This window comes from Anabas testudineus, chromosome 13, assembly GCF_900324465.2.
Source record: "Anabas testudineus chromosome 13, fAnaTes1.2, whole genome shotgun sequence".
NCBI lineage: Eukaryota > Metazoa > Chordata > Actinopteri > Anabantiformes > Anabantidae > Anabas > Anabas testudineus.
Genome location: NC_046622.1, coordinates 14,719,166 through 14,732,658, shown reverse-complemented (window position 1 = coordinate 14,732,658; position 13,493 = coordinate 14,719,166). Strand labels below are relative to the sequence as shown.

The window sequence follows — 13,493 nt, the reverse complement described above, 5'->3', positions numbered from 1 at the left end:
CCTTACATATAACTTATAACATACAAAATGCTAAGAAAAACCTCCACTATTACTCATCAACCAAGCACGTTAGCTAAGTACTGTACCTTGTAGCTGTGACTAGTTTAAGTTAGTAGGAACTAGGATAGAACTGTGTACTGCACAGCCCTCTGTTACTCATCAGCTGGAATTACAATTACCCAAAGTATATGTTAATGAATGAGAATGTCTTCATTTCTAGATAATATACACACATAATTAAACTATTACAAATTAATAAAACGTGTTACTACAATTGTAACTTCAACTGATGAGTAATATAGGAGGTTATTGTAAGAAGTGCTCCATTCCTTTGCATATATTTACCAGGTAAATGTTTAGTAATTAGGGGACTAAACATGTAAGGGTTACAGTGATGTTATGTATCCATTTATCCACGGTAACACTGAAACTGAAAGATTGAATTTGTGCTCAGTGCTCATGCGTAACAAAAAACAAACAACTGATATTTTCCTAGGGTGTCTAACAATATATCAAGAATGTGCCTACGGAAACCAGGTCTACCGTAACCAGACAGAAATACCCACCTGCCATCCTCTTTTTGTCTCACCATTCCTATTTCTCCACCCCTTAATCTCCCCGCTTTATCCCCCTGGTTTGTCCCAGTGTCCCTTCATTGATCCATCCGAGCGCTACTCACCTGATAGCCTGGGCAGAGTGCCCGCTGCATGTTATGCAGGCCATATGCCATCGAGTAGATAGCATTTATGACAAACCCCATCTTAGTGTCCTGTGCATACTGCTGCCGAAGCGATTCTCGCTCTGCAGAAGTGGATGGGAGAAAGAAATGAAAGAGAAAGGCAGGTATATCAGAGCAATTCTTAATTTCTCATTTGCCTTCTACTTAATGAAACAGTGTGTTTTTCCTAACATCAAAGACCACTCTCTTTCCTCTCATAGGCACTTTCCACCTCCACACCTTCTGTTTCTTTCTTTGTCCTGTTCGTTTGTATTATATGTCCTATTTCATTCAAATACATGAGACATGACTCCCTTTGATGCAGCTCTCACATACTGTTTTGCCTATGAATGGAGCGAATGAAACAGCGAATGATGGGGAAAGAAGAATACAAAGAGATATCTAAAGCTTAATTGGCCAGCTGTGTGTATATCCTTAACATGTGTGTAGGTGTGTGGGCGTATGTTTTGTGAGTGTATATTATTCGCATTATTGCTGGCCATTATGAAAACATGTCAGAAGAAATGTATATTGGTACTGTAGCCTGTACTCACTGCTACAGGTGCGGTTGTACTTGTTGCTCTCCTGGGCGTGGCCTTTAAGTCGACAGTGAAAACGGTGCTGCCAGAACTCTGGAAACCAGGGGTTCCTGAAGTTGTTTTCAGGACGAAGTTTAAGGTAGTATTCATCAAACCATTTCACATCAGCTGACTGGAGCTTGATTGTGATACCGCCGGCCGCTTCCTTAACAAAACCATCTGTCACATCATAACGGTCCGCCCATCCATCACTGTGGAGAAACACAAGGACAGACAGGTAGAGAAGTTTAGCAAGCTCAAAGATGCCATCAATTATCTCTGTGAATAAAAGTACCTTCTCAACTGTTTCATAATAAAAAACAAATACATTTTTAATCATGTGGTGGGGTGGAGTCACCCAAAATACCTCTGCTGGTTGTGCTTGTTTGAAGAACTTATTTACACATTTTGTGCTTTTTCAGACATCAATCATTTGGAAGATTATTAAGACAGACATTTTTTATATTTTCCTGGTTTCATTTTCATGGTTCAACTATTAAAAAGGAAAGACAAATAGTTTGGCATTCAGCCAGTAACACAAGGAGTTTCTTTATTGGGACTGTGATGTACAATAAATCATACAGTGGTTGGCAGTGGAGCAGTGGATGCTGGGCAGGCTCCCACTTGCACCTCAAGTATGCAACAAAGCAGGAGATGATAACAAATAATTTCTCTTCTACTACCAGAGCCGTGACACTGAATGTGAACAGCATGTGGCCAAGTCTTCTAGCCTCGTTTCCACTACCTTAGAATTCATCTTTATTTCTGATCATATTCTTCTGAGCTAACATTAGCCAGACAAATACCACGATGAGCTCCTCATATAGGGCGTTTTTACCGTCTAGTTTTTAATTAAGGTTTTTTTGTATCAGGCAAAACCAGTAATTACTGGCTAATGGACCCCTACACTAGTCTGTATGACAGGGGACAGCACAATTTACCACTATATCTATATGTATATACTGTATATACTGTCTACATATGAGGCAGATTGTTTCTGTTTTTATCTCAGTTAAACTAGCACAGTATTGGCTTTTCTCTGTCTCTTATTTTCTGCTTTTCACCTCGTGCCCTCCAACTGAATTTTGCTCGTCACGATAGTCAAGTGATTGCAAACGACCTATTGGGTAAAATTAAACGTCTGGGTTGGGAGGTGAGGTGCAAGGGCACCAGTGTCACCATAACAGACAAACCACACACACAGATGAACAGAATTAACTCGGTGGGTCCAGTTTCCTTGCAAGAAGAGAAAAGCAAAGGCAGAGAGGGACAGCAAGAGACAGACAAGCAGAAATAATAAATCAGGAAGAAACACAGTGAAAGGAGGCACAACCAGAATGATTAGGACAGAGCCTGAGGACATGTGGGAGGGAGTTCTTACATCATTATGGGTTATATCCAAAATTCATCACATCGCTGACAAATAGGCATAAACACTCTGCACAGACACACACACACCAGCTGGGTGATGAGATGATCTAGGTCAAATGGAGTATTTTGGCTGCAGCTCAGCAACTATGCCCCATCAGATACCAGCAAAAAGGAATTTCGACTGTCTCACCATACAGACACATAAACTATGGAGACATATCCCTGTAGTTTGCATTTTTTGGAGAAGATCTGGGTTTGCTGCTCCTCAAGGAAGCACAGATGGCCCAGCGAGTGAGTCTGTGCGTGTCTGAGAGAGATAAAGAAAGGAATGGAAGGAGGGAGAAGTGGATGGGAATAAAAAAATCTTCTCTCCCCCTTTCACAACTACTGCCAACAAGGCCTCAAGCAAGACAATGATCGTTTTCATTTCTTTCTCTCTTCCTCCTTCTCTAGCTGTCTTTCTTTCTCTCTCTGAGCCTCAAGAGAACAAAACACATTTTCTCCTACAGCAATCCTTCCAGCTTCAGTCTGATTGGACACCTAAAGTGTTTGTGTGCAAAGTGCCTTCTCTGTCTGCCGCCATTTGTGTCTTTCCCTTACTGTCCATATTTAGTCTGACGTTCTCCGTCTCTCCTTTTGCCTTTGAGCTGTAGCCATTAATTACAGTGGAGGCAATTCTAAATGGCAACCCATTACATTATAGACCATACCTGTAAACTTTCAAATGAATGCGTGTTCATGTATGGTGACACATTTGTATAGCGGCTGAGCATCCAAGGCCTAGGTGTGATGGGGAGGTGAGCAGTGATTATGTAACCTATTTTCTCAGCTTTTTGGCTTAAATGACTTAATAAGTTTAGTAGACACAGACTGTGGAATGTGTTTTACAGCAAAATATGTTTCAACTGATTTCTTTTGGTTATAGTGACAAAGAATATGTTTCAAAAAGGCTGCATGATGCATGAAAAATAAATAAAAGCTCCAACAATATCTTAAGTTAACAACTTCAATGCAGACTACAGTCACAGTGTTACTCTCCTTCCTCCCTGGCTGAAGACGTGTGCACTACTGTATTTCAATAATAGTGATGAATTTAGTCCATACCTTTTTCTTCAACTGGTTGAACGCCTCTTCGCACACAATGTTCTGCATTATATTTTTTCTTAATTTAAAGCCATCTCTCTGTAAAATGAATCTTAAATCAATGGAGCCTGAAATAGTTTTGAGTGTTGACTGTAACGTTTAGAGATCCATACTGCTGCTCGGACCATTGACCATTTTTGCCTGTGGTGTCATGCAGAGTAACACAGTGCTATCATCGCACTGCACGGTACATCAACATAGATTGATAAGTAGCTCCCCTGAAGAAAGACTGAATAAGATTTTGAATATTTATAGTCACTTATATTCTGTTTGCAATTTGCACAATGGCAACCTATCCAGCTCCAGAAGCAGCAAAGCAGCCCCAAATCATGATGTCGCCTCCATCATGCTTCACGGCTAGGGTGGTGATTTCATGTCTGTTTTGTCGGGTTTGTATGTTTGTTTTTTTCTAGCAACTGTATGTGAGTATTGGCTTCTATCTTTGTTGGTTTGCATGGTTTTTGTACTGACATTTTGAGACACAGTGGGTGGGAGACTGAGAAATAAAGAAATAAAGAAAGTGAGAATAGGAGAAAAGAGAAAAAGTAAAGACAAAATCAAAGAAATTGACAGAGGCAGTGAAAACAGATTTAGAAGTAAACAATCAATGACCATTAATCAGCACTCTCTCATTCTCTCAATAGATTTCTCTCCCCATCTGTCTCACTCACCTATTCTCATTACCACCTTCAGCCTTCCCTTGAGCCTCTTCATTCTGTTTTTCTACACTTCTATGCCTCTGCATCATCCACTCAATTCCACTGCACCTGTCTCTGTGTATCCAATGTCCTTCTCCTAATTTTGGTTCATTCACTTATGGTTTGCTTTATTTGCTTTCTAGGTTGTCTCTATCACATGAGCATTTGGTGCTTGTCTATTTCATACTCTCTCGGGTTTATTTTGTACTCCTTTGGGGCTGTTTTTTTATAGAATGATTTGTTGATTTGACTTTCAGTGTCTAATGTTTCTCACTTTCAGTGTCTCTGACGCATCCCTTTCTTTCTTTGTCTTGCCACCTGTTTGGCAAGCTTCCCAGCAGGTCACACCTGCAGCTCCTCGGGGGCCAAAATTATACGCCAAACTAGAAAAGTACACATGCACACTTGCATTAATCACGACCTAAAAATAAAAAAAAATTCTTAAAAGAAATATAATATATTATAAAAATATAATAAGCAGCCCTGTTTGTGCTGCTGAGGATGTGAAACCAATCTGTGACCTTCTCAGTGTTCATCTTCTCACCATTTCCCCAACTGGCTTAACTCCACTCTATGATAATGTTTGTGATGAACAAATTTCTAATTTTCTTTCTTCCCTTCAGGAAGTAATATGTTACTATCCCTCCAGTACAGTTACAGAGATTTGTTCTGTTTTCTTCTTTTTAAATACTTTCCCAGTTAGCATAAGACTTCCACATTTTAGACAACACAAACAACAATACATTATTGCATATAATACATAAATTACTTTACATTGTAATATTATATAGGCCTACTTCACACATATATTCAAACAATACATAATACAGTAACAGATGTAACAGACAAGTGCTATCTTTTTGATACAGAGTGCAGTTTGTCTTCACCTGTGTCTATTTGGTGTCTTGGTGACTCGACTTTCGTCAAACTAGGTGGTGACGCACACTAGCAGTTAAATGTTACTGTGTTTCAAACTGAAAGCTGCAATTTTGGTGTCAAGCCTGCACACAATGCTGTAAATAGGTCGTTTTTTTTTATAATCGTAACACAAAAACTCGAAGTTAAATGTGTGGATCGACGTGTTACAAAGTCAAAGCTCTTTCGATGGGTGGAAAACATGATGATGACTCTTTCAGTATGTCCAAAAATGTTAATTTAACGTCAAGTCATATTATCAGCCCCTAGAAGAATAAATGTGGTGCCAGAGTTTCCTAATGAAGTGCAGTATATTCAGCTGCTAGTCTGCAACTCATGCACAAGAAAACTCATATCTTCTGAGCAGACTGGACTGTTCAATTACAGAAGTGACTAAAAGTGACGGTGGGGAATACACTGCTTTGAAATGGATGAGGGAAGCCAATGTGATTTGTGAAGATTGATACTGGTCCTTAACACACCCACAGATCAAGTATGACAATTGATTTCCCCAGATCTACCCAATTTTTAAATGCACTGCAGGTGAGCTACATGCTTCTGACTACAAAAATACCACAGGAGGGCCTCTGCTTTGCACTCTTTGCCTTCAATTTATGAAGCTTCAGGTTGTAGTATTTTGTATGTTATACGAGTTGTTTACCACAATAAAACACACACACACACAATAATACATACAAACGTTTACCGATCAGCACATGGGGCATGTAACTGTGGGGGTGATGTTGCCATAAAAAGTTCTTTGGGGTATACACATGTGCTGTATGAGAGTAAAATGAGAGCGTGTGTGCATCAACATGTAAGCGTCTTCAAAAATGAGGCTGATCAATTACTCACTCTTTTCTTGATCGAAATAACTTAATGACATCCTGATTCTCTCTCTCTCTCTCTCTCTCTCTCTCTCTCCCCATGTCTAGGAGCCCAAGGTCGTTGCCATGGATTCCAGCCCACGCTGAAACTGCTGTCTGTACTTTGTGTCTCATTAGAGCACACTGGATTTTAAGTGTATGCACACACGCCCACACATACACCCTCTTCCTCATTGCTTCCCTTTCTCGGTCACACATATGCGCACACGTACACCTACTTTTCTATTCACTATTCAATTAACATTAGACGGCCTGTCTCTACCAATATTGGAAATGCTATTTGCATAATAGTACAGTATGCCGTTGTTGTAGGCCACTGCACTACCTTAAGCAGAACTTTAACAAACCAATTCTACATACTGAGGCCTGGGGCAATTGCCTTTCCATTCTGTTCGTTCGCAGTATAAATAGAAACTGGAACTCATTTGCGAATCACTATTAATTTTCAGTTGCTTCGTATGGATTCTATTATGAAATCTTTTTCTAATCCATCTCAGATTTTTTTGTTTTTGTCTTTGAAATCCAGCAAAGGTGTGCCAGGTAGACTTTATTACAGGTATACTAACTATACTAAATGAGTTGATGCAACTTGATGTTTTCCAATATACAGTACAGCATGCTGTAGATGTTTTATTGATAGCAAATGAACAGAACAACCAGCTATCATTACAAGTGAATAAGGATGACTCAATTTGAAAGTCTCTTTAACAGGCAACGGACAGTTTCCTGACTGACTGGTGCTGTGAAGACAAGCAGCTCACACTGACTTGTAAATTTACAGTACCAGGAGCTGATACCTCTGACAACTGTACTACTGAACTGAATTTATGGATGACATAGACCTAAATAATATAAGAATTTACATTGTTTCACCAACCCCTCATGTGATCCCTCAAACAGCATCCGTGTTTGTTTACTTTTTGTTCTCTGGGTTCTAACATATGGTATGAATGTACAGCTGCTGGGCTGCCAAAAATGGATGTTCAGACATGCAGAACAGATGCTTATCTAGACTCTGCCAGGTTGTCATAGCAGCTACAATGTGGATGGGTTGGGGTCACGTGTCCTTATTGAACTGTGATGCTAATAACTGGAGTGACCTGATGGCACTTTGAGATTCACATTCAATATTTTGTCAATACAAAATCTGTGACCTACTTTTCTGAGCAGATCCACTGATGTTACTGTGACTGTGGATCAATCCAAATTGTTAACCTAATGTAACAACACTTTTGTTAATGCATGTCTCCACTGTCTCATCAAACCTTTGGTCAATGTTTATGTAGATCTACAATATGAAAGGGAAACAATAATGCAGATGAAGATTTACTGTAAGCTGTGGATCATTAAACGCTGTGGTTCATTCCCTGATCAAATCCTACCAACTCACATTATTTTCACATCATTTATCTTCTGCACTAGCAGGAGAGAAGTGTGGCCGGTGTTTTCACTAACCTACCATCTGGTCAAAGGCAGCATGACAAAGGCAACACACTGATCTCTTTTTGTAGAGATTTTGTGTTAGATCCAAGCACAAAAGCTGTTACAGAAGATGAAGATGAAATGCAACTATGAACTTCACCTATGGGTGCATCCTGACTCACTATGTCCATCTTTATACACTGTCAAAGTCACATTAGCAAAAAAGAAGGATACGAAACACAGCAATCTATAAATTCATGAAATACTTCAAAGCCAGGCTTTCCTAAAATAATAGTGCGCACCTTTTTGCAATGTCATGACACCTCATCTATTAACTGCCTCAGCCACTTGGTCAAAGTTCACCATGACAACAGCAAAACTCATTAAGCCAAATGTCAGAACTGTCTCACACACAGACACAGTGGCGCTAAACTCAAAGTGTGTGTGTTCGTGTGTGTGTGAGATAAAGAGAAAGATTGATGCAAGGCCGGTGTCCGTGTGTGTACCCAACTGTGTAATTATGTGAGTAATCTGACCACTTTACACGCTCGTCTTTCAATAACACGCACACAAACACAGCAAATCAGCCCACACCCGCTCACCTTGGCAGCAGGTTCACTTTTACTCATCTATCAATGCCACACTTCATTACCCCCTGTCTCTATTTTTTCTGACACTCTCCAACCTCTCTTCTTATTTCTGTTTCTCTACCCATATCTGGATTCTCTTGTTCTTTATCACTCCTCATTCCTTCCACACCCATCACTTTGTTTCTTTCATGCTGATTTTCTCTTTTTCGCCATCCCTTTTCCTGCTCTCTGTTCTCCTTAGCTCTTGTTGCTGTGCTACCTGCCTGTTTATCTTTTCTCCTTACATGATTTCTTATTTTCCACTTCCCTCTTTCTCTCTGTTGTTCATTAGCTTGCTTATATTCCATTGGCATTACACTATAATATTGACTATTATGTTCACAGAACCATAACTACATTGTGGAGCATATACTAACTTTAGAGATGTCCTCACTTCCTCAACAGTCAATAAAGATAACAGTTGCAATATCACACACTTCTTCTTTTTTTTTGTTCACCCACACACACATTGTTTGGGCTAGTTTAGACATACAGAGTGTATTTTAGATTTTGGCAACTTTGCTGATTTCCCCTGGGCTTCAGACAACAGACGCTTGGTTTGATATGTGACAGAGGGACAGAAACAAATCTGTCAGGGCAGAAGAGAGACACTGACACATAAATACTAAAAAAGTTACAGATATACAAATAATCTAGAGGCACTGGCATAGAGAGAGATACAAACAGGCATACAGCACAAAGAGAAGAGATTTTGATTTTTAAAATCCATGTATTACACAATCACAACCAGTAACTGTTGCACCAAGGTCAAAACATTTACAGTAAAAAACACACAGTTAAAAAGACAGAACTATAGAACAACTAGACCCAGGGTGCAAAGAACGCCTGCCACAGCCAATACACTTTCAAACAGTTCACGTTTACCTACGATTTTATAATAAGAGTACTCAACTCTGTGAGGAGCTGCCACTAGCACTTTGCACATGAGTTCTGGATCCACTGATCCCACAGCCTTGATCCTATTCCTCCTGCTTATTCATATAGACAGCTACACTGCACCTGACACAAAATTCACCAAAGTGTGCATCCCTTTTTTTTCCTCACTCTGTACCGTGGACCAATACTGAATAACTCAAATAGAAAAACCCCTCTCCAAAACCAACCAAGACTGTAATAAATCAAATAAACATTTCAGTCTGGGGCAATCCATAAACAAATGAACTAATGTCTTTGTCTCAGAGCAAAATGGGCAGATGTTATTATGGCCTGGATACATGTGTGCAACCTGTGTGTTTGTAGCTACTGCTCCATGTATTATTCCACAGGTCCACAAGATTATTATTGGTCACATATTGTCTTAGAGTCTAAGGAATAGACGGATGTCTTTATATGTTTCAGTAAATGTCCCAGTTCAACACAGCCTGCTTCATGCAGAGCCATTCTGAAACTAGCTGAAGACAAAGTCCTTGACTGAATAAAAAACAGTGCCTCCTCCAACAACCACACTCCCGGTGGCGTTTTCTGATTTCTTTCGGTCTTCAACAACTGCCAAGCCTGTACTGCTAAGGAATAAAAAATGGTAAGTCCTTCATGATCAATTTCAGCAAGTCTCAGCAAGAAGAGAGGTTTACCACATTCCAGCCGACCAACTTTTTGAAGGATCATTCTACAAGAGTCCTCTGGATTTCGTCAAGAAGACAAGACGCCTTGGTGGAGTTGAAACAGCAGATTTCCCCTATAGCTGGGGAAGCACCCATTTCCAGCGAGACAACTTACTTAGCACATACTTTCTCCATAATGCTTTGCCAGTTTGTCTTTGATAGTTTTGTTTCCTTAAGAAAACACCCAGAACTTTCAAACCATTAATACCCCACTTCAAACCTCCAGGCAGACTTGGCACCCCCCCCACCCCCCTGTCCTACCTGTAGGGGTTTGGACTTTGACTAGTTAACGCTGTTTTGATCCTTAATAAAAATATTGATGTCAGCTGCATAAGCCGATACTACAAGAGGTGAAAATTAGATTTGATTCACAGAGATACCCGAGAGCTGAGCCCTCAACTTACACAATAAAGGTTCAGTGGCCAAACTGTATAACTGCCCTGAGATTGGACAGCCTAATCCCCTGCCTAATCCCCCTAAGAAGGGGAATCGCTCTGCTCAAACAGCCCCTCACTTTAACCATACAAGATGCCCCACTGTATAACAACTTAACCCATTTAATAAATCCATCCCTCAGGCCAAAAGCTTTAAGAACTGATAACAAATAGGTATGGTCAAGTGATAAAATTCAAACTATATAAGTCACTGACATCACAAATGTCTCTGATAAGACACAGATTGTCCAAAATGCATCTTTCAGGTACACGATCCATGTGAACAACAACTTCAATACAGTCCTTCAAACATATTCAATATGTTAGATAGTGATATGTGTAATCTGTGCACAGAAGCGCTACTGGCCTCCAGTTTTTTTAAATTGCCAGGTCTCCTTGTATCATGGAACAAACTGCTCTGCAACAGGAAACTGGCAGACGCCAATTACAGTAACATTCTTTAAGCACTTCATAAAAATCTGGTGCAATGCTGAACTTAAAAAAGTCTGCTGTTATTCCATCTATTCCTGGTGCACGCCCCGAGTTCAGCTGCCCCATTGTCAGTGAGTCAGTTCCTCAAAGCTCAATCCAGAAAGTCCTTTTCATTTCAGCTGAGACATGGACGCGCCTCCAGTAGCTGTGCAACACATGTGCTGTCACAGCCCCCCACACCAAACAACGTTATATGGAAGTCAATGGCATGTTCTCTCATCAAGACCGGGTCTGTAGTCACCCACCTCCAGGAAGCTGAAGGTCATCTGCTTGCCCTTTTTTACAGTATTTTCTAGGTTAAAACAAAGAGGTGAGAGCATCCATATCCTTGATCAAGATAAAACGGGATCTCACCAAAGCCCCCTTCAATCTCTCCTGCAGAAAAGAACTTAGCTCCATTTATTCTTCAAAAGATCACTCTTCAGATCCCTCCTAAAAACTATGTTCAATCTGTCTTCTCTCTTCTTCCAAGTCCTTTTATTTTAACTGTAGAATCAAATGTACACTGCTGACTAAAGACACATACTGTATCTGTGTCTTTCCAAACTCCCACTAAGTGAATCAAAGCCCCCTCTTTCTGCACCTCCACTGTTTACACAGATTCATTAAACTTTGACAAAACATTTCCTTTTGAAGGAGTTTATTATTAAAAAGCCACTGAGATTAGATTTTTTCAGCAGGTGTTGTATTAATATGAGTAGTAACATGGTGAAACTAACTGCTCACTAGCCTCGGCCTAACATTGTTAGATACATAAAATCTGTCCAACCTAGCAGCACTAACACTATTATCAGTCACCTTGACCCATGTGTACTGTTTAACAGTAGAATGCTTAAGTCCCCATGTATCTACTAATAAAGTTTTGAATTATATTTCTCAGACTGCTCCCAGAAAATATGAAAAAATGGCTCTTGACCGATCATAGCCAATGTTTATGTTTAACCCCTTCCCTATAGATGGTCTAAGACCCCATGTTCAGTTCCTGCATAAGGCAGAAAAGGGAGAAACAGTAAAGTCAAGTGGAGAGGAAGAGACAGCTGGTGATGCATCATTATTTCTTAGATGACTTCAGTTTCCTTGCATTTCTACCTTTGTTCAACACCGCTGCCTTCCTCAGAGCAGTAAGAGTTTCTTTTTATCCAAAGCATCCAGACCACAGGTTCTTTGCTGTAAACATGCATATATAATGAATTCATCAATGTCTGCAAAATAATCTCTTACTTTCACAGATCTAATAAAAGTATTTATTTCATCTGCAGAATAGAAATAATCACTGAGGCGACACCCTTCAACCGCAGATGCAGTATCAGACTCTGTGTTATAGTCCACGTCATCACCTTCACTCAGCTTCGCCGGCTGTTTGTGCGGACAGGCAAAGCATTTGTGATCGACATCCCAGGCCATTCAAGGATATCCGACGCTCGATCAGCTGATGTGCAAACCTTTCGTCCTTCAAAAATACCACCATCAACAACCTCCTCACCCGCTGCCAACAACCCCTGCTCCACTGTTACAGTAGGATCAGACACTATCCCCTTTGCCGAATCAACACAGGTGGCGTCTCGGCGGACGCCATTAATGCCAACACAAAGTCTGTCACCATTTAAAGATGATATCCTCACCTAATCATGCAGAAAAACACAGAAAACAAAGACAAATTACTCCCTGATCACCGACTAAGAAAAGCAATTCAAGCTCTGCGCCAGAAAAGTCTTTCACCGCTCTCACAGCATGCGCATGCTCCGAGAAGAGAGGAGAGGAACATTTGTGGATTTAGACTTGTGATGGAAATATGGATGCAGGGAACTTCAATGCACCTACAAAACCTACAGAAATTCCTAAACTACAGCATAATTGGAAATGTGTGTCTCTACAAAAGAAAAAGCACTGAAGGCACTGAACGTCGGCACTTTCTTGCTGACTTTGACTTTGTAAATGAATGACTTTGCTGACACCGAAGACAGAAATCCCAAAGAAAGCTCACATTTGCATTTACACACACACACACACACACACACCACTTCACCACCCCACTGGTAAAAAAAAAAACGCTTAAATGGTAAAAATGACATTAAAAGCAAGTCAAATACCAGTGTTGTGTTATTTTCAAATAGAAAAGGGCAGTGAGCAGTGGGAATGTTTCTTTTTTAAATGCAAAAATTTGCAAATCAGTTAACAGTACATCGTATTCAATAAGAGCATTAAAAGAAACACCAGGAGTGCAGAGGGTAAAGATTTAGAAATCCCCAGAGATAAGGCAGGATTGAGAGAGACAGAGAGGATAAAGCGACACAGATATGATCTCTGGGGGCGAAACAGAATGGCTGGCAGAGGGAGAGAAAAGAGGATCAAAAAGGAGATGGAAGTGTTTTGGAAGTGTGTGTTCTAGGCAAGGTCGAGAAAGATGAAGAGCAATAATGTTCGGGGTGACAGAGTAAGTTGAGCAGTGGAGAAAAAGAAAGAGAGAAAGAGAGAGGAATGATGTCAGGTGGAGAGAAATACAGAGGTTGTATATTCAGACAATTCCTTCAGGTCTGGCCTCATCACTTTTTATTGCTTCACACATGAAAGTGTCATTTCTTAC

At 40.2% G+C, this 13,493-nt stretch overlaps 1 protein-coding gene across 1 annotated transcript in view; it reads right to left on the bottom strand.

Moving 5' to 3' along the window:
- The window catches only part of grm5b (glutamate receptor, metabotropic 5b), a 48,307-nt gene that overhangs the window by 11,875 nt on the left and 22,939 nt on the right, over window positions 1–13,493 (bottom strand). Inside the window, exons 6-7 of the mRNA XM_026372175.1 lie at window positions 1,273–1,508; window positions 680–801 (exon numbers count right to left, since the gene is read on the bottom strand). Coding sequence (XP_026227960.1) covers window positions 680–801; window positions 1,273–1,508 — 358 coding nt within the window. The remainder of the gene's footprint in view (window positions 1–679; window positions 802–1,272; window positions 1,509–13,493) is intronic.